Genomic DNA, 20,283 nt, shown 5'->3' on the forward strand with positions numbered 1-20,283 from the left:
ACAAGTGTTAGGAAATGTCTTTCCAATTCTGACACACATATTTCAATGTGTATCTCTTCGGCCATGAATTCAATCACCCTTGCTTGACAAACAAAACTCTACTTTTCCATGCCAAGTAGCCAGAAGCCCATGTGGAATTGGCCATCATATACGCCAATGGGACTGAAAGCTTTTATCTACAGTCAGGAGGAAGGGATCCAGGTGTTCCAATTTATTTTGGGGGGACAGAAAGTCCCCTTTCTTGGCATGCAAGCAGCCTTTAAGAGTGGTAGGGTTGGAAAGGACATTTGTTGGGTTGTGGATGCTGAGTTTCTGTGGCTAATTGGCAATTAGATGCTGACAGGGAAATAATTACATTTCCTGTAAGACATTGTCACTGTGAAGCAAATAAGAGGCAATTATAATTATAGGGTAATTTGCACTCAGTTCAAAAGCTATTGGTAAGCTCCTGTGCTATATTATAGCAAAACTAATGCGCAAAGAAAATATCAGATTGTGCAGAAGGGACTGACTGCTTAATTTAAGGCCTTCTTATTCAGAAATATGGCCCTCTGAATTCAGTGGGGTTTACGAGCAAAGATGTCTTGGATTGCAGCCTCTGGGACATTGTGCTGGGCTCTCTGAAGAAGATGGAACTGGCACTTGTGTTTGCCAACTGACCGGAAAAGAAATGGCCTGGATAGGGGGTTTGGGTTTGTTCCTTTGTTTAAAAAACCACCCGCATACTGACCAGCTGCTAGAAATTGTTGTTTAAAACCCAGAGAACTGGGTAGCTAACTAAATTTTTTAAAGGAAGGGTAGAGACAAATTAGCTCCCTCCAAGTGTGAGTTTTTCCCCCGCTCTATTTCTCCTGACACTCACTCATCTACTGACACACATACCTGACTCCAGCTCAGATTTTTATAACTCCCCCCTGCTTCTGGCTGGCATTTGGCATTTTTTTAACCTTGTCCCGCCCAAAGGCTCAGCCTGTTTAGCCAGGTAAACATTCATTCAGCATCTTTTTAAATGCCCCTTTGAAAAAGCTCCAAGTGGCCATTGTCTCCAGGGGAACTGATCTCTATCGGCTAGAGCTCAGCTGTGATAGCAGGAGATCTCCAGTTAGTACCTGAAGGTTGGCAACCCTAATCCCGGCCCATAGGCTGAAGACCACTGCATTAAGGTATTGAGCCCAGGATAACACTTTGCATGTGAGGCTATGATTTATATCTGTACGGTTCCTCCATAGCGACCCTTCACAGGATCTGTTGAGCTGGGTGAACAGGACAGCTAGGAACAAAAAAGGAGGCAGTAATGGCTGAGCAATTGGAAGAGACAACTGTCAGGAGTACTTACCTCCCACACTCACTCCACTGCATGACATTAGCTACAGGAATAAAATACTTTGGTTATTATCTTCATCCCTGACCCCACAGAGTCCAGCAGGCCCACTTCTGACCCACTCAAACATCTGGCCTTATTTAGGTTTTAAATCAATAGCTGGCAACCTTACTCTTGCTGGACCAGGATAGAGAGCTTCAAAAGAAGACAGAGGATATTTTGTGCTAGCACATCAACAGAATCTTGTGTCCTGGGGCTGAGGTCTGTCTGCAGACACCACCGTTTAATGTGGAGGCCCTTCCCCCTAATACTATGTGTGTACTGATTCTCTGGGGTTTCCCCTAAGGAATAAAAGAAATTTACTCTCCACCTGCTACACGGCATCATCTAGTCGGTTTTAACAATGTCTAAGGTTAAATCCTGTCACTGTGAACAGATGCCACAGTGGAGCCCAGAACACATTAAACCCTGCACAACTATCTTTAATTATATTATATTAATCTTTAATTATATTAGGTTACCAGGCAGAAAGTTAAAGGCCAGGAACCCAAAGGTAACATTCTCAGAAGTGCTATTGGTTCCACATGCAGGGCCAGCTAGACAGGCACAGATCAGGGGTAGGGTTGCCAGACCCCCGCTGGTAGTGGGGGATCTCCCACTTTGGTGCCCCACCCCCTAGTACTGTTCAGCCAGCCAGCAGGGGAATTTACCAGCAGTAATCTGAGGCCTCTTGTGTTCACAATGCAGCAACGTCCTTTCCTGCGTGCACTGGAAGTGATGTCATTGTGCCGCTGATGACTGTGGGGATGCTCTGATATTTGGGATAAACTCTATGGTAAAAACAGTTTCTATCATAGAGTTTTGCCCAATACCAGAGTGTCCCCATAGTCATCAGCCACGTGACCTTGGATGGAGACTATGTATGAGTGGCTGTGTGTCTCCAAACAAAAGACAAGTTTAGGTCTTCAGGATTTGGTTCACAGATAGCTCTTACATTCCTACTAATTGGAATTTCCTCAATCTTAGTGAGGGACTTGGAGAATGTGTATTTCTCTACTAGGCACAATACAAATGGATTAATTGCTTAAGTCAGCCCTAGAATATCAAACTATATTACTGCAGGTGAGGGTAGGGCTGGTGCTTTGTAACTCTCTCTTGAATTGATAAGACCAAGATACATTGATGTTACTACTGAGATTTATTTGTGTGTGCATGTGTGTGTGTGTGGGGGAGTATTAAGTGCCATCAAGTCAAGGCCCTATGAATTAATGGCCTCCAAAATGTCTTATCATTAACAGCCTTGCTTAGGTCTTGCAAACTGAGGGCTGTGGCTTCCTTGATTGAGTCAATGCATTTCACGTTGGGTCTTTCTCTTTTCCTGCTGCCTTCAACTTTCCCTAGCATTGGGCGAAAACACATGGGAGATTTTGCCTTGGATTTGCAGCTCTATATATGCACATTTCCCCCATCTGAATTCTCAAAACTCTGCATGGGGGCTTATTTTTGAGTTTTGAGAATTTGACTGGGGAAAATGTGCATCCCAGGCAAAACCTCCCATGCGTTTTAGTCCACTGTCTTTTCCACTGACTTTTGTGATAGCCTCAGTTTGGTCATTTTAGCTTCTAGGGGGAGTTCTGGTTTGATTCAATCTAGAACCTACTTGTCTTTTAAACAGTCCACATATCCATAAAACTCTCCTCCAATACCACATTTCAAAAGAATGAACTTTCTTCCTATCAGCTTTCTTCATTGTCCAACTTTTACACCCATACATAGTAATGGGGAATACGATGGCATAACTTGATCTTGGTTGCCAGCGACACATCCTTCCACTTAAGTACCATTTCTAGCTCCTTCATGGCTGCCCTTCCCAGTATCAGTCTCCTTTTGAATTCTTGGTTGCAGTCTCCCATTTGGTTGATGATGGAGCTAAGGAATAAAAAATTCAATTTCTTCATTGACAGCCTTAAAGTTGTGTGATTCCCCAGTAGTCATTATTTTTGTCTTCTTTATGTTCAACTGCTTTGGCCTTTCTGCTTTAACCTTCATCAGTAGTCATTTCAAGTTTCAAGTGTGTGTGTCTGGGGAATGTATATATTCTATTCTGTTCTGTAAGAGATGATATGGCAAACAAGCAGCAGATCTGGAAAATAAGGCAGGATTTTTTTAAAAACGCAGCTGTTAAAAATACCTTTGATAAAAGTGGTCCACCAAACACCATAACAAATCTGTTAATGTTTAAATTGCTACAAAAATCTCTTTTATTTTACTGTAACAGCCTCTGGAACTATTTTGAAGCACAGTTTGCATTTAATTTCAGCAAAAGGGTGGGGGGGAACCCAAACAGTTTATCCCTGTTTGTAATCAATGCAACCTTTTAAGAAAGCGTAACAAAATATGCCTTAACATAGCCATCTTCGGTCCCTTTCCAGGTGGGAAAGGTGGATTATAAATAAATGCATAAATAAATCAGAATTCTCAGTAACAACAACAAAAGAGAAGCACACAAGAACCGTCCCAACAACTGAGTACAATCTTTGAAATATAGTTTTATTTAAGAGGTTGCTTAAAAGAAACTGTTGTGAGGTGCACTAAACATTGGCTATGAGAAAATATCAGTAACCTCCTGTACCATTTGGTTTAAAATACATTATAGTGGGCCTGCCGGAAGTGGTGGTGGTGGTGGAAGTAAGGGCATTATAATGTGCACAATCAAGCTTTTTTTCTAAAATGTCTGAAACGAGATATCTGCCAGCCTCCAACTCCCTTGGATTAAGTTACCACTTAACCCTGGCCTCTTGCTTTACTGTTACTTCTGTCCCACACAGTCCATATAAAACAGCAGCAGCAGCAGACTGTTCAGCATTAGGAAACTCACAGTTGTGATGGTTGTAGAGATTAAATATTGTGGAAGTTGCAGTTAAACTCCTGAAGCATTGTGATGTGATATCACAAACTGAAGCTAGCAGCTTACCTTTTTATACACAACTCTAAACAGTACAGAAACCCTGAACCTGACCATTGAGGGCATGAATGACTTGCGACATCCTTTCTGCATCGCCCCAAGGAAGGTCATTGTGGATAAGTTGTGAGGGAAAGAATTAATGAATAGTAACTACAGCATTAACACAGGGTCCCTATAAATGTCTGCTTCATTGGAACACCCCAAGCATCTGTCTTGGTACTATCTTTCACCAGTCTTAATAGAAGACTGAAGATGGCTGTAACTCATGGTAGCAAACTTGATTTACATGCACATGGTCATAATTCAGTACTTGCTCATTAGCAAGATTGGTATGAAGCTTTGTCCTAGATGATGGAGAATGCCAGGCTGCATCCTAGACATGCATTCTGTCACTTTAACAGCTGTTAGAGGAGGATGCAGCAGTGACTTTTCTGAATTCACTGCTCTTTCTCCCTACATCAGATGGGGTGGACAGACAAGATGGAAAATACAACCTGGGAGAGAAGTAGGAAGGAAAATTCTGCACAAACTAACAGGAGGGATCTCTGGGTTGTGACCTGGTAGTAGGGTTGCCAACCTCCAGGTACTAGCTGGAGATCTCCTACTATTACAACTGATCGCCAGCTGATAGAGATCAGTTCACCTGGAGGAAATGGCCGCTTTGGCAGTTGGACTCTATGGCATTGAAGCCCCTCCCCTCCTCAAACCCTCCCCTCCTCAGGCTCCACCCCAAAAACCTCCCACCGGTGGCAAAGAGGGACCTGGCAAACCTGCCTGGTAGCCTTTTCCTGGAGAAGTCTCAGGGCCAAATAATTCAGTTTTGGAAACAGTTTTCTTGATACCCGCTATGCCTTAACTTTCGGGCGGGGGGAGGGGATGCACTAAAGCTCACATAGTTGCTAAGCATCCAACTTCACCCATAAATCAACCAGGAAAAAAATTCTCAGGCAAACTTGCTGTTCTTCTTAGAAACTATTTCAAATTGACAATCTGAAAAAAAAGTCAGTGCAGTAATTTATAAAGGGTTTTTTTTTCTTGTGGAAGGTAATAACATCCAATGGTACAAATAATAGATTTTCTCTGGTCTTCACACTGAAGAATGTCATAAAATACCTGGGAGAGTAAACGGATAATATGAGAAAAATGAAGCCCAAATTTCAGAAAAGTGTAATTTCCCAGATAACACAGACACCTTCACAGCAATCCAAAAGTGCTAACGTATTCTTTGGCGAGCTGTTTTCTGAACTTTTCTTTAACAACCCAAGCATAGCTGGTGGCAATATACTGGCCTCCCAAAGAGTCTCTTTTTTAAAACTTTGATTTCATTGCTAATATTTAAAAAAAAAAAAAAAAAACTACTGAGCTTGAATCAGGCATAGTACCAGCCATCCCTCTGACCGGAAAAAAAAAAAGATGAAATCAACAGTAACATCAATACTGACAGGGCAATACTTTTTGGCTCTTACAAAAGTCCTGAAGATATATATGTGGGTGTGTGTGCACACATGTTCACATGTATTTTGGGAAATCACAACTCTTTGAAGTGGTTAACCACGGCCGTCATGGAATAGAAGGCAGTGTGAGTAGGGTTGCCAACTCCAGGTAAAGGTCCCCTGTGCAAGCACCGGGTCATTCCTGACCCATGGGGTGACGTCACACCCCGACGTTTCCTAGGCAGACTTTGTTTACGGGGTGGTTTGTCAGTGCCTTCCCCAGTCATCTTCCCTTTACCCCCAGCAAGCTGGGTACTCATTTTACCGACCTGGGAAGGATGGAAGGCTGAGTCAACCTTGAGCTGGCCACCTGAAACCAACTTCCGTCGGGATCGAACTTAGGTCACGAGCAGAGCTTTGGACTGCAATATTGCAGTTTACCACTCTGCGCCACGGGGCTCCTGCCAACTCCAGGTACTAGTTGGCAACCTCCTATTACAACTGATCTCCAGCTGATAGAGATCAGTTCCCCTGGAGACAATGGCCGCTTTGGCAATTGTACTCTATGGCATTGGTCCCTCCCCTCCCAAACGCCGCCCTCCTCAGGCTCCACCCCCAAAACCTCCCACTGGTGGTGAACAGGGACCTGGCAACCCTAAGTGTGAGGGCTGCTGTTTAACAGGAAATCAGCAGAAGTCACTCCTATGCATCCCACTATGTTCCTGAGGGGCTCCTCACCATGAGGAGCAGTTTTTCAGTGTGTGTATGTGTGTTGGGGGTGAGCACAGGAGCCACAAGATCTATTCTACCATGAACTCATTCCATTCCCAGTTTGTAGGACCCAGTCCCTTATCTTTTAGACATGCTTTATCCCTCTCGCTTCGTCAGCATCAAGTAGCACAGAATGCTTCTTCCCCACAGCATGGTCCCCAGTAAATTCTTTAGTGACTTCACTCCAGTCAGTTTGCAAGAACTGTTGTGGAATGACACTGCCCCCTAGGGGCAGTTTGAAAATGGCACAATACCCAGATTTTCAGACAGAAGTCTGGAGAAATAAAACAGAAGACTAAAAAGCATTTAATTCAGCTGGAGCTTTCATGAATCAGAGCTCACTTCTTGACATGCTATGAAGAGGAAATGGTTTCCTCTTCACAGCATCTTGAAGAAGAGTGCTCTGACTCATGAAAGCTGAAAGAGGTAGCAAAACTAGAAAGGGCAAACTGGCAAAAATGGTCCCAACCTGAAGTCAGGTAAGACAGTACTGGGCATGGTCTTCAGGACAATGAGTTGGGCTTTGTTCCCAGTCAAAGCTAGGCAATTACCAGAGGCAAATTAGCACTTGCAGGGCAAATCTCTGCCTCATATAAAGATAGGACAAGCATTTGTTGCATCAGGGCCATATCCATCTAAACCAGTATCCTGTTTCATACGGTGACCACCACATCCCCACAAATAGATCTTAGAGGCAACAGTCTTCCCTTGCTGTGTCTTCCAGCAATGAAGTACTCTGTCTCTGAGAACAGTGTTAAATCTATCCTCAATGAATTTGTCTAATCTCCTTTTAAAGCCATATGAAACTAGTGGCCGCTACATCTTGTAGTAGCGAATTCCAGAAATCAATTATGTTTTCTTTTGTCTGCCCCAAAGCTGCTGCTTAACAATTTCATTGGGTGACCCCATGTTCCGGTATTATGGGAGAGGCAGAAAAAAAAGTTGTCTCCACCCCATTATGTTTTCACCAACAGAGGCTACAGATTGGTTGGATACTGCTGCAGCCCATAGCCAGGCAATCTAGGAAGTAGAGAAGCATACATACATACTGGCATTTGATTGATGATGTACCAAATGATCTGCCTAACATGTTAGTCTAGTCAATCAGGAATCAAGCATATGTTACTACCAACTGGGGAAAGCTCATCAAAGTATTCCAGAGCAGTCATCTAGTAAACTGGAGATTTACAAGGGCGTGCAAAGTAAACGTACAAGAAATATTGTAATAATATTCACTATGACTATGTGCAATATTTTTAAACATGTACAGAGAGGAGAAAAATAAGAGTTACCTTCTAGACAAGGAGGCAGACTACAAAAAGCCTCCAAAAGAGGGGGTGTGACTGCCCATAGGAAAGGAATGCAAGAGCTGTCAGGCTTTTTAAGAACATAAGAAAGGCCCTGCTGGATCAGACCAAGGCCCATCAAGTCCAACAGTCTGTTCACACAGTGGCCAACCAGGTGCCTCTAGGAAGCCCACAAACAAGACGACTGCAGCAACGTTCCACAGCACCTAATATAATAGGCATGCTCCTCTGATACTAGAGAGAATAATGCCAGTTATCACATGCTAATCATGAAAGCAGCAAAACTGGTCCATCCACAGGTAAGGCGAGGGGGGTCTCTACCTATGCAGGGGAGGGGACTCCAGGTATAGAAAAAAGAAAGCAGTGACTAATGAACAAAACCAGAAAAAAATCAAAATGCAGCCTGATGAGAACCCAATCTGCTTGAGTCAGTACAGAAGATGTGAGAGCTGGCATAATGACATTGCCATTTCCTCTGATTTTATTTGACCATATGTTGCTTCTTGTGTGCTCAAAGACACTTGTGTTCATCCATGACTCCCATTCACTTGGATACAAGCCACATTCTCTCTCTGGACCTGACTACAACACCACTATTGACCACAGAACTAATGTGCCAGGCTGTGTTTGTCAAGTGGTTCATTTGCTTTTTATCAGAAAACATGACCAGTTCCCCAAGAGCCTGTTTGGTAAGATTCTTTGCATTTCCTTGGTCCCAGTTTACCATTCCTATTTATGCACGCTTATGACTATCACATAGTAGATGCCAGACTGTGTTAATCTGTGCTATATTTTAAAGAACCCAGCTTTCTCCTCTGCTTTTGCAGCTGCTGTACCATGCAGCTACACCATGCACCACCTTTATTTCGATGGAACCATTGATTTACTTGTCATCTCCCGAGGAGAACAACCAGACCAAGCCAGATTGTGATGACAATTTCCCTGGAATTTCAAAGAGGCACTCTACATCTGATGGAAATGCAGGAACTAGTGCTCCACTTCCTGAAGGTTTCAAGCTTATCAAGTACAACCTAATGAACAGCTTGAGATTTCACATGAGTTGAATCATATAGAATGATGATGAGGAGCGCCAGAGCAGAAGAGAGAAGAGATGGGCTCTGCTAGCAGAAAAGATAACAGATAAGCTTGAGTATGAGATCAAAAAGGAAATTGAGAAAGGTCAAACAGGCTTGGTGAAGGTTAAGAATGGTGGTTTGGAGCTGTGGACTCTCATCTGGAGAACTGGGTTTGATTCCCACTCCTCCACATGAGCGGCGGATGCTAATCTGATGAACCGGGTTGGTTTCCCCACTCCTACACATAAGGCCAGCTGGGTGACCTTGGGCTAGTCACAGCTCTTAGAGCTCTCTCAGCCCCACCTACCTCACAGGGTGACTGTTGTGGGGAGAGGAAGGGAAGGTGATTGTAAGCTGGTTTGAGTCTCCCTTAAGTGGTAGAGAAAGTCAGCATATAAAGACCAACTCTTCTTTCAGTGCAGCGAACTTTGAGGCTCTTTGTTGAATGCCAGCCCTGGGGGGTGGCATCTTGTCTTGGCTCCCTGGCTTCTGTGTGTGTGGGTGATGCCTTTTTTCCTGGATGCCGTGTTTCCATTTGGTCGACCATTTGAACCGTAGGGGTGGTTTTGAGCTTGTGTGTGGCTTTGAAACAGTGCTTTTTTTCTGATGGTTGTGATGAGAGGGGTTTCTCTTGCCTTGGTCCTGTTGCTTGGAGTGTATTTGGTATGGTTGCACAGTGTTGACTGTGGATGTTTTTGTTTGCAGTGCGGTGATTGTTCTAGTTTATTTTTGTAGACTGTGGCTTTGCTGCCTATTGGGTTCCTTTTTCAGCTTTGCAGTAGATTTGATTCTGGGGTGCAGAAGAGGGGGGAATAACAGACAGTCCTCTATAAATTTAAATTCTCAATGGCCAGCTGCTGTAACCAGGAAGCTTTTTGATTGCTTCTTTTTCTTTCCTTAATGAGCTGGCTTTACCTGACTTGGTTTTTGAAAACGAGAAGAAAAGTAAATCCTGACAGGAAAAAAAAACCCTAAACAACTGTTGAATACAAAATTGTTCTGTCAATTTTCCCCCTTCTGCTCATATATCAAAATCTCCCTTCCCCCTGCTATGGCGGTGGTTTTTCTTCACTCTGGTCCTCTCCTCTTTTCCCTCTGCGGCATTCTGTATAGGATGTGCTGTTTTTAGCCTGAATTTGGCATTTTTTTAAAAAAAGATAAAAATAAAAAAATCTCCCACCCGTGGAACTATTTTATTTTGAAGTCAATGTAATTCAAGAAAGCTGGATGCAAGATAATTTTATTAAAATGTACTGTTATTTAAGATGTACTAACATTTTTTAAAAAGAAATATGTAGAATCATGTACGAAAAATAGCAACAGGGATTCCCCTTTCTGTCATATGAGTGGTTACAATGCCACCACAGAACATTAGTTTTTTTAGAAAAAGCTGTATCCCTACCCAGAATAGTTTCAAGCACCACCACAGCAGAGTACTGCTATTCCCCAGCCTCAAAAAAAGAAAAAAAAGAACCCCCCCCCCGACCCAGCTATCATGGCTTCCTTGCGCTATTATTCTAGCCACGCAGCAACATTGACTGATTGATGCTCTCTGGTGTTGAAAGGTCACTCACTTCCCAAGCTCAAGGGTACAGAACTACCACCTGGAACTGAGCGTGACAAACCGATGCTCAAAGCTAGATTTCTAAGTAAATTTATGTGGTCAGCAGTGTCACGTTCCAGCATGGAGGCTGTTAAACAGCCAAAGGACTGCACTGGATTCACGACGGTTGAGCGGCTGGGGTGGTGGTCACTATATTCACCAGGCTGCTTACATGCTTTTGTTCTGGTCCTAAATTGACGTCACTGCACTTACTGAAGATTCTCCTACTATAAATGGTCCACTCTGAAGTGCCAAACGCCTGCCCTAAGCTATGAGTAGAGACACAAGAAGGGAGCAGCCAGAGTGACTTGTTATTGCAGTCATCAGAAGGCCACAGAAACTGGGAACTGACACAGAGTTCTAGAGAACAACGGAGATGCAAGGATACCAGAGATCTCTCTAGTTCAGAAGAATCACATCCACTCAGAACATACAGTGAGGGTTTTTCTGCTTCCATTTTGGTAACTGACTGTACCCTTAACCAAAAGCTCCATTCTGTACCAAACAGGGATAAATGTGAAAGAGATCTGTTGTGTGAATTGGAAGAAAATGTGGAAACAGTAGAAGAACGTTCACAAGCTACAATCTAGAGGCAGCAAGAACACAGGAGAGTGAGACTGCATGACCTGTCCCCTGTGTGTAACCTGAGTGTAATAAGGTATTGCCCCTAAGTGTGTGTGTGTGTGCATGTGCACGCTAAAAGGGCTAAAGTGTACACATGCTCAGGACCCTGCCTTTATCAGTGTTCCTGATCCCAAATACAAAGACTACGTGGGTACGCTTGATTCTTGCCCACATTGTATCAAATGCAAGCAGGGGAAGAGGCAACTTAATAGAAGCCATCTTGTGTTCTCTGTAGTGTCTACTCTCTCCAGATTCCCGACATGTTGAAAGCTCTAATGGTCATGCCCTAAAATTACCTATACAAGTAGGCTATTTAAATGTTCACAAACTAATTCCAACAAGGCAGATTCCTTTCCTGTGGAACTGCAGGACAGCATCTTACAGCCCATTCCTGAGCTGGCGGTGTAGGGGACGGCGGGGAAGAGGCGCGGCGGTGCCTCTTCCTAAGCCAATTCCATATGCCATTAAACAAAAAAAGGTGTTTCGCGGCTTTTTCTTGTTTAATTGGGGCCTTTCACCCCATAGGGAACAGCGAGGTTCCCGGCGCCGGTGTACCCGGCCAAACGGGGATAGGAAGCTGCCTAACTGGTGGCTCCTCCCCCCGGCCCGCCCCCCTGCACCGGACCGGCCTCTCTATGCTGTAGCCTGCGCCACGGAGAGGCCGCGCCAGTGGAGGGGCGAGGCATGGTCCCGCAGCGCTTGGCCGCCGGCGGGACTGGCCTTGCAGCCAGCGTAAGTGCGTGTAATCAAGCGATTACACGCACTTACGCTGGCAGCGAGGTCACGCCGCCTCCTAAGAGGTTTCGAGGCGAAACCTCAGGAATGGGCTGTTAGTCTTAAGACCCATGCTGGCACAATGTTGAGTTAATGCATAATTCTAATGACTCACAAAGCTACACTTTTTGTCTGCTTCCTTTGGTTGCACTGAGGGCTTCTTATCTGTATTCAATACAGATGTTCATATTGCACTCCAACCAGACTAAAGGTGATAGACTGAAATAAGCTTATAAGAACAATTCAACCACTATTTAGTGATACTTCCCTCTTCAAATAAACCAAAGTTTGTAATATTCTTAAGAAATTCAGCTGTGGTTTTTTAAAAAAGAATTTAATGATAAATTCTGAACATGCATTGGATAGGATTATTTTGCACATGAGAAACAAAGCACAATGGAATGCAATTAAATTCAATGTGATTATCCTAATAATGGTCTAACCCGATGGATAAATCTTCAGGATCTTTATGTCATCTACTGGTCGATCTTGAGCATTCGTTTCCACCATGCCCATTCTGTTAACTACCCCAATTCCTTGACCAACACGACCGAAGATCGTGTGCTTCCCATCAAGCCACTGGGTGGGGGCTAATGTGATAAAGAACTGGCTGCCATTTGTATCCGGGCCTGCATTAGCCATAGCAAAGATTCCTGCACCTTAAAGAGAAAGAGAGTGTATTACCAACTTCAGACTCCCAAACTAATTTTGACTAAAAATATGAACAAATCAAATGGTCAGATCTTATTGAGTTTTTTAAATTATCAGGACTCGTAGTGAGATCAATGAAACCTCCACATCTAGAATTTCCCTTCCCCCAAGAGTTCAGAGCAGCATACATGGATCCTCCCTCCACCATTTTATCCTCACAACTCTGTGATATAGGTAGGTTCATGTAAACTTCATGAAAGGGACTGAGAATAAGGTGGACAATACTGTATTGTCCTTGTATAGAGGTGTGAAAAGCCTTCATTTAGAATACTGTGTACAGTTCATATTACAAAGCATATTGCAGAGCTGGGACAAGTACAGAAGAGGGCAATCAGTATGATTAAGGGTTGGCACACCTTTCCTATGTGGAAAGGCTGAAGAGTATGGGATTTTTTAGTTTAGAAAAAAAAAGATGGCTGGGGGGGATGTGAGAAGATAAAAAATTATACATAGGGTGGAGAAAATAGACAGAGGAAGCGTTTCCTCCCTTAATAGTAGAACTCAAGGGCATCCGATGAAGCTGATGGGCAATAGATTCAGGATGCAGAAAAGGAAATACTACTTTACTCATTGAGTAGTGATATTGTAGAACTCATTGCAAGTGGATGTAAAGATAGCCATGAGCATAGATAAGCTTTAAGAGGGTGTTATACAGATTCATGGAGGATAGGTCCATCAATCGCTACTACCCATGGTGACTAAAGGGAACTTCTACATACAGAGGCAGCAAACCTCAATGCTACTGCTAGAAGGCAGCATTGGGGAAGGCCTTGGACTCTATACCTGCTCGTTGGCTATTCAGGGCAACTGGTTGGTTGCTATGTGAAATAGAATGCTGGACAAGGTGGGTAACTGGTCTCATCCGGCACAGCTCTTATGTTTGATTTCTTAAGCTGATAATGACTGACCAAAGGACACCCAGTAAGCTTCAGGAGAGAATAGGAATTTGAACTCAGACCTCTCTGGTCTTAGCCCAACAACATAATCACTATGACACACTGTCACTCATGTTATTTAGACCCAACCCTTAATACACACATGCCCAACTACTTATGCTTCTTGGAAAACCCATCTGGGAAAAGTCCTCAAGCCTCTAATCTGGAACTGCTACCAGCCGAGTATTGTACAGAGACTGAGTTCATAGGGATTGAGTGTATAAATTCGATTCCTGCTGTAGTATTATGGAAACAGAATGCAGTGATAATGGGAACTTAACTCCTAGGAAAAACATATTGCAGAGCTGGGTCAAGTACAGAAGAGGGCAATCAATATGATTAAAGGGTTGGCGCAGTAACTACATGGAAAAAATGTACAGACTGATTTGGTGTTTTAAAAAAGGATATCCAATGATAACCAACTGCTTTGATGCAAAGCATTCAAAGAAGCAAATTTATAAACTATTAACTGACTTTTTAAGATCCAGGTTATTCTGATGGCTTTCATATTGAAGCTATTTTGCATCCAGAAATTTGGAAACTCCTCTCTTCCGACAGTGATGCACTTAGTTTGGGAATGTACTAAAATATCACCTACCTGTAAATTTCAGTTCAGGATGGAGTTCATCTTCGAACTGCTTGCCATAGATGGATGCTCCTCCTCTTCCTGCCATATTACAAGATCAGGAAACTAATTAGCAAAGCCACAGCTGACAGTCGCATTCACTGCTCCTCATGATAACACATTCCTAGACCATTCAGGTTGATCACTTTAATTCTTGTGTAAGAGGGAAAATGCTGATCATGAATAAGTGCGTGCAAGGAAAGGGAGGATATCCATCAATTAGCTCACTAGTTTACACATAATTTTACAGCAGACAGTAACTAGCTGCAATAGGAGTAATAAATATGCTACTCCTACAATAATGAGCACACCAGTTTCTTTCTGGGTGCTGACTTTGACCTTTAAAGCCCTTTACGGCCTGGGACCCACATGCTTGAAGGACTATCTTTCTCCACATAAGCATGGGTGGACTTTACGGTCTTCTCACCAGGGTCTCCTTTCATTTCCTCTAGGTGAGCACAGCCTCAGGCCAAGCCAGACTGTTTTCTGTGGCAGTTCCATCCTTTTGTAATGGGCTGACTGCCAAATGATATGAGGACTGTTCCTTCTCTTCAGCAGTATAGAGAAGAGTGACAGGTGAAACTTTTTAGAAAGGCATTTGGTTGGATGTTGATTTTATATCAGGTCATTTTAGTGACACATGATGTTTAAAACTATTATTTTATTTTTTTACTTCATTTATATTCCACTTTTTTGTCCAGTGGCAACCCACAGTGGCTTGCCTCCTTCTCCTCACCTCCATTTTATCCTCACACCAACCCTGTAGAGTAGGGTTGTCACTGTGTGTATGTGGTGCCATCAAATCGCTTCCAACTTATGGCGACCTTTCGAATTAATGACCTCCAAAGTGTCCTATCATTAACAGCCTTGATCAGGTCTTGCAGACTGAGGGCCGTGTTTTCCTTTATAGAGTCAATCTATCTCATGTTGGGTCTTCCTCTTTTCCTGCTGCCTTCCAGTTTTCCTAGCATTATTGTCTTTTCCAGTGAGTCTGGTCTTCTCATAATGTGACCAAAGTAAGATAGCCTCAGTTTAGTCATTTTAGTGTATAGGGAGAGTTCAGGCTTGACTTGATCAAGAAGGGTAGGGTTAGGCTTAGAATATATGACTGGCCCAAGCTCACCCAGCAAGCTTCCATGGCAAAGTGGGGTCACCCAGATCTTATCCCAAAATTCTGAACACTACACCACACTAGCTCTCACTGAATATGGAATTTTGTGATTGGAAACTGCTTTCGGCTTCTAAGGGAAATGATATAAAATATATTAAATACATACATAACTGAAAACAGTCATGCAGGATTTTTTATGACACCTTTGCCATCCATGGTAGTTTTCATCAACAGCTCATCCAAAGCACCTGTCCAAAATGCATTCTTACCAGTTCCTGTTGGATCACCACCCTGAATCATGAAGTCTTTGATAATTCTATGAAATTTTGTGCCATTATAATAGCCACGTCGGGAGAGTTCTGCAAAATTCTTACAAGTCTTGGGCGCCTGCTTCCAGTACAGCTCCACAACAATGATGCCCATGCTGCAAAACACACAGAAAAGGATTCCGTCCATTTGTAACATCACATTGATTCCAGAAGTCACATTATATCTTCCACACAGATTATTTGTCCCAAGTTCAATGCTTTTAGAAATCAGTTTCTCCTCCCCTCCTTCCTCACAACATCGTGGTGCATTCATACACCTCTGGAGGCTTCTCTGCCTTTACTCCAATCTCTCTCAAACCTGCTTGGCCAAAGTTTTGAGGGCTGCTGTGTGGATGGGAAAATATGGATTTTCTTGCCTATATGGCAGTCATTTCCCCTGAAGCCATTTCATCCCCCCTACTGGGCTTTTTAATTTTATTAAAGATGGCACTAGAATATTGTTAGATCCATATACAGTTGTAACTACAGGTGTAGCAGAATTCTACAGGTGTAGAATTCTCAGCTTTCATTGTTTGGCAAAGCAATCCTGAGGCACACCTGCGCCATGGCAGCTGGTTGCAGCTTAACCGTAGCACTGCTACTCCAGTCCCTGTAAGGTTTTTCCCCGCAGCGGCTGACAAGAAATAAGTGTCGGTAGTTGGCTTTAAGTGGCCACAACCGCTTCAGCGTTCCCAGCACCTTGGAGGTGTTGTGGCAAGGCGATGGGGCTTTGGCAGACAGAGAAGACAGAACCAATCAGGGGCCACCTGGCATGGGGCCAAGCCACCATCAGAGCCCAGGAGCGTAAAGGAGTGTAGCCAGGGATCCCGCCAGATGCTCTTGGGCACCTGCCAGCGTTGGCATGAGCCCCTGCATCCCCCCCCAAGATGGCCACCTGCCCACATGGAGCAGCAGGTGCCCACACCTCAGAGGGGAAAGAGATGTTGTGGGCAGTGTATGCAGTGGTGGGTGCCCTCTGCTCACTGGTAGCAGTGCCTTCCAGGAGGGCGCTCATGGTGTCGAGGGCGCCCCAGTGCCAGCCCCCATGTCAGCCCTACTAGTGGCACAGCAGGAGAGGGGGTACTGAAGTGAGGCATGGTGTGGGGGCCCAAAGAGCCTCTGACAGGTCCCTCAGCAGTTTCTCGATGTACACCTGTCCTGTTTCTCATCTACGTCCCTCGTGACAGTAAGCAGCCCCTCTAGATTCCTGGCAACCGCCGTGACAGATGCTGCCAGCCCTTCCATCCACTGTTGACCCCTGGAGAAGGCTTCCCACTGCTCTTAGTGGCACTCTAGCCATTCCTGCTCAACCACCTCCCACATAGACAAGACAGTGTGTGTGTGTGTGTGGGGGGGGAGACTGAGCCAGCCACAGGCTCTGTGGCTGGGGCCTAGGTAAGGGGCCGGGATCCACAGCATCCTCTTGGGCACAATCAGCCATGTGGCTCACCTCTGGCTCCCGCACCCTCCCTAGTCTCCGCTGCCCCCATGCTGATGCCATCTTCCTACCCCTTGCTCAAATCCATCTCTTCCTGGCTCAGCACAAGGGGACGGTGGTCTGGGTCATCAGCCCCAAGGTCCCAGACAGGCACTGTGGCAGGGGAGACGGGGTGGCCACAGTGGCAGCCCCTTCCTCCCTTAGGCCTTGGTCATGGTCCTGGCTACCCTAGGCACTGGCCATCTTGGCGCCCCCCTCGGCCACCACCACTGATGGTCCTGTGACAGTGTCCCTGCTTTGACGGTCGCTTGCAGGGGGAAGTGCAGGAGTCATCAAGTGATGGGGGTGTGGGAAGGGTGGGGGCAGCATGAGGCGAGGTCGTTGAAGAGGTGGTGGGACACCTCACATACCTTGATGCAGCGGCTGCCCACTACCACAGGTGGTATCATAGCCCACATGGTGGCCTGAGCTCTGTCACTGTCTGCTTGTAAGGGACACCCTGGGCCATGAGAGCACGCACGCATTTCTGAGCAGGGCCAAAAGAATCATTCCAGTTCTTCAGGGTGGACAACTCTGTCCAGCTGGCATATCCCAGGGCAGAGACCCGCTCCACTTCCATGCACAAGAAGGCATGGCGGCGTGAGGTGGTAGAGCTGGTACTGGCAGGTGCTAGGGCTATGCTTGCATGCTCCACCACTAAGCCATACAGCAGTGCATTCTCAGCCTCTGTCAAGTTAGGCTGGCCACCTATGGGCTGCGCCACCTTTTTCTTGGTGCAACTTTGCGCCTCTGTCAGGGGTCATTCCCAGACTGAAAGGCATCAGGAAACAGACTAACTCTGACCACACCCTGCAGTCTGCCCACAAGTATGCCGGCACAGAGCCCTGTGCCTGAATTGCACTAGTGTGAACCCGCTGCGCAGCAGCATTGCCCCCCGAGTGTGGTGCAGAGGCAATGGGGGCCTGCACCAGTGTAACTGGCCCTTACACTGCCGTAAGGGTTGGTCAACTCCCTAAGCCCATTCAGCCCCCCTTAGGATTGCACTATAAAAAAGTAAGCCCCCCACTTTGCAGAGATATGAGATAAAAGGCATGCTTTGCGACTAAAGGAGCCAGAAATTTACTTTTTAAAAAAATGAAAGTTGAAAATTCAAAGAACCCACTACACCTACATACAATAGTATATCTACAGAAATAGAATAGAAACTACAGAAATAGTAGCCATGTTTTTGAAGCAAGCTCTAATGATAAAAATCAAACAAAAAATATAATAGCTGCTATTCCGGTTACTTGTAGACACTAGTTTTCTTTATATACCTTATATTCACTGTACTCCGGCATACCTCATTTTATTCATATCTATTGGTACAGATTGCGATATTGATGTTTTATCATTTGCCAAATTCTGGAATACCTTGTACGATTTGTTATGCCAATAAAGGTTTTTTTTGCATATGCAAACAGGATAGTATATCTACATAAAATAGTCTAGTGCCAATTTTAGAAGAAGAAAAAAAAGGAAAAGCCCTGGTGGCCCGGAGAGAGAGACACTGCTGGGGGCCTGGGGCAAGGATACTGCAGGAAAGCTCTGTTGCTGTTGCCCTTTATCTGCAGCCACACCAGCAATGGTGATGCCACAAAATCCTGTCCCCATTTGGAACAGATCTAAACCTAAAACATGTAAGTACATGTTCTGGATTTTGAAATAGAGGGTAACTGAAGCTGAAGTACAGCTACATTAAGTTTGTTCTTCCTTAGATTTGTTATTCACTGTCTCAAATAAAATTGCAAATTAATAAGTTTTCTCCCTTAGCTTACTGATCTGCATGAGAACAAAAGGCCAAAGTAAACAGATACTCAGTATTGGAAGTGTCCTCAGATCTGATTTCTAGAATGCAACCCCTGCATAAAGGCTGGCAATACTGGCTATAAACCTTTCCAGAAAGAAATTCAGAACGGTTTCCTGACCACAGGAGTCTACTGGCTGTGCGACAGCTCAGACCACAAATCAAATGACAACCTATTTAAATCTAGGCACTTCGATTTATATTTGTTTGCAAATTAATTTGCAAATGAGTCAAAGCCAACATAATGGATGAGATTTCTTACTTAAAGCAGCCAGCTTTGGGCACACACAAATTATACATTATACACTGCAAGCAGAACTCCACTTAACAATAGTAGAAAAGGGCCAGAGTCCAGTAGCACCTTAAAGACTAACAAGAATATTTTCTGATAGGGTAGGAGCTTTCGTGAGCCACAGCTCACTTCTTCAGGTACAGCTAGAATTCTACAGCTATAATTCTACAGATTCTAGCTGTATCTGAAGAAGTGAGCTGTGGCTCACGAAAGCTCCTACCCTGCCAGAAAATATTCGTGTTAGCCTTTAAGGTGCTGCTGGACTCTGGCCCTTTTCTACTACTGCAGACAGACTAACACGGCGACCCACTGTGAATGATCCACTTAACAAAACAGACTAGGGCTGGCCATTTTTTTGCTCACTGAAACTCGGGTGGCTGCGACCGCTTTTCTAATGCATGTAGTTTTATAACGGCAAACCTACACCTGTTGAATATCGGCTGTACAGCATGTACCTAGCAGACGGCCTCCCTAAGCTCCACAATCCTTTGCGACGAAGCCATAGTAACAGCAAACGGCGTGATCGGGCCCGGTCACAAATGGGAAAGCAACGCTCACGAGAACCCGGCGAGACAGTTTGGCCGATTCAGAAAGAAAAAAAAGAACGAGAACAGCAGCACTCCTCTTCAGCTTTTTCTCCTGAGAAAAGTTTTAAGTCAGTTTCCCACTTACGTGGTCTCCATAGAGACAGTGGGGGGCTGCCAAGTGTCAGGAGGCACCGCCGCCATTCTTCGCTCTACCAAAAGCCCCCTCCCGCAGGGGGGGGGACCAACCTCACAGAGCACACTTCCGGAATAACGGCCTGTGGCGTCCCTGCGCGAGGGAGACGGGGAGGGGGCGTGGTCTACCGGGGTTTCGGGCCAATCAAGCATAAGAACGCGGTAATGGCATTGTGACGTCGCGTGGGGGGGAGATTCAAATGTGCTCGGTTGTTTTTTGCTTTCTCCCGTTCAAAATCTCTGCGGTGAGAGCAGGCGGGGGGAATGCAATTCCGACGGGAAAGGGTGGCAGGTTGCATGTGGGCTCTGTGTCAGCATGAATGGGGTTGCGGCGCTCGGAGCTGCGCCTCAAAGGGTCACGTGGGGATTGAAATCTTTTTGCACGCGCGGGTGAGATCTCGCACGCCTGGGTTCCCATCTATGA

The 20,283-nt window shown here is 44.9% G+C and overlaps 1 protein-coding gene across 1 annotated transcript; it reads right to left on the reverse strand.

Moving 5' to 3' along the window:
- Window positions 1-12,286: 12,286 nt before the first annotated feature.
- Window positions 12,287-19,868, reverse strand: PPIL1 (peptidylprolyl isomerase like 1). The gene is made up of 4 exons (XM_056844372.1): window positions 19,813-19,868; window positions 15,526-15,680; window positions 14,119-14,187; window positions 12,287-12,533 (listed from the first exon to the last, which is right to left on the reverse strand). Exons 1-4 carry the CDS (start codon window positions 19,866-19,868, stop codon window positions 12,313-12,315), a joined length of 501 nt encoding a protein of 166 aa, XP_056700350.1. The 3' UTR covers window positions 12,287-12,312.
- Between the last annotated feature and the right edge of the window lie 415 nt (window positions 19,869-20,283).

Source organism: Euleptes europaea, chromosome 2 (assembly GCF_029931775.1).
Source record: "Euleptes europaea isolate rEulEur1 chromosome 2, rEulEur1.hap1, whole genome shotgun sequence".
Classification (NCBI taxonomy): domain Eukaryota; kingdom Metazoa; phylum Chordata; class Lepidosauria; order Squamata; family Sphaerodactylidae; genus Euleptes; species Euleptes europaea.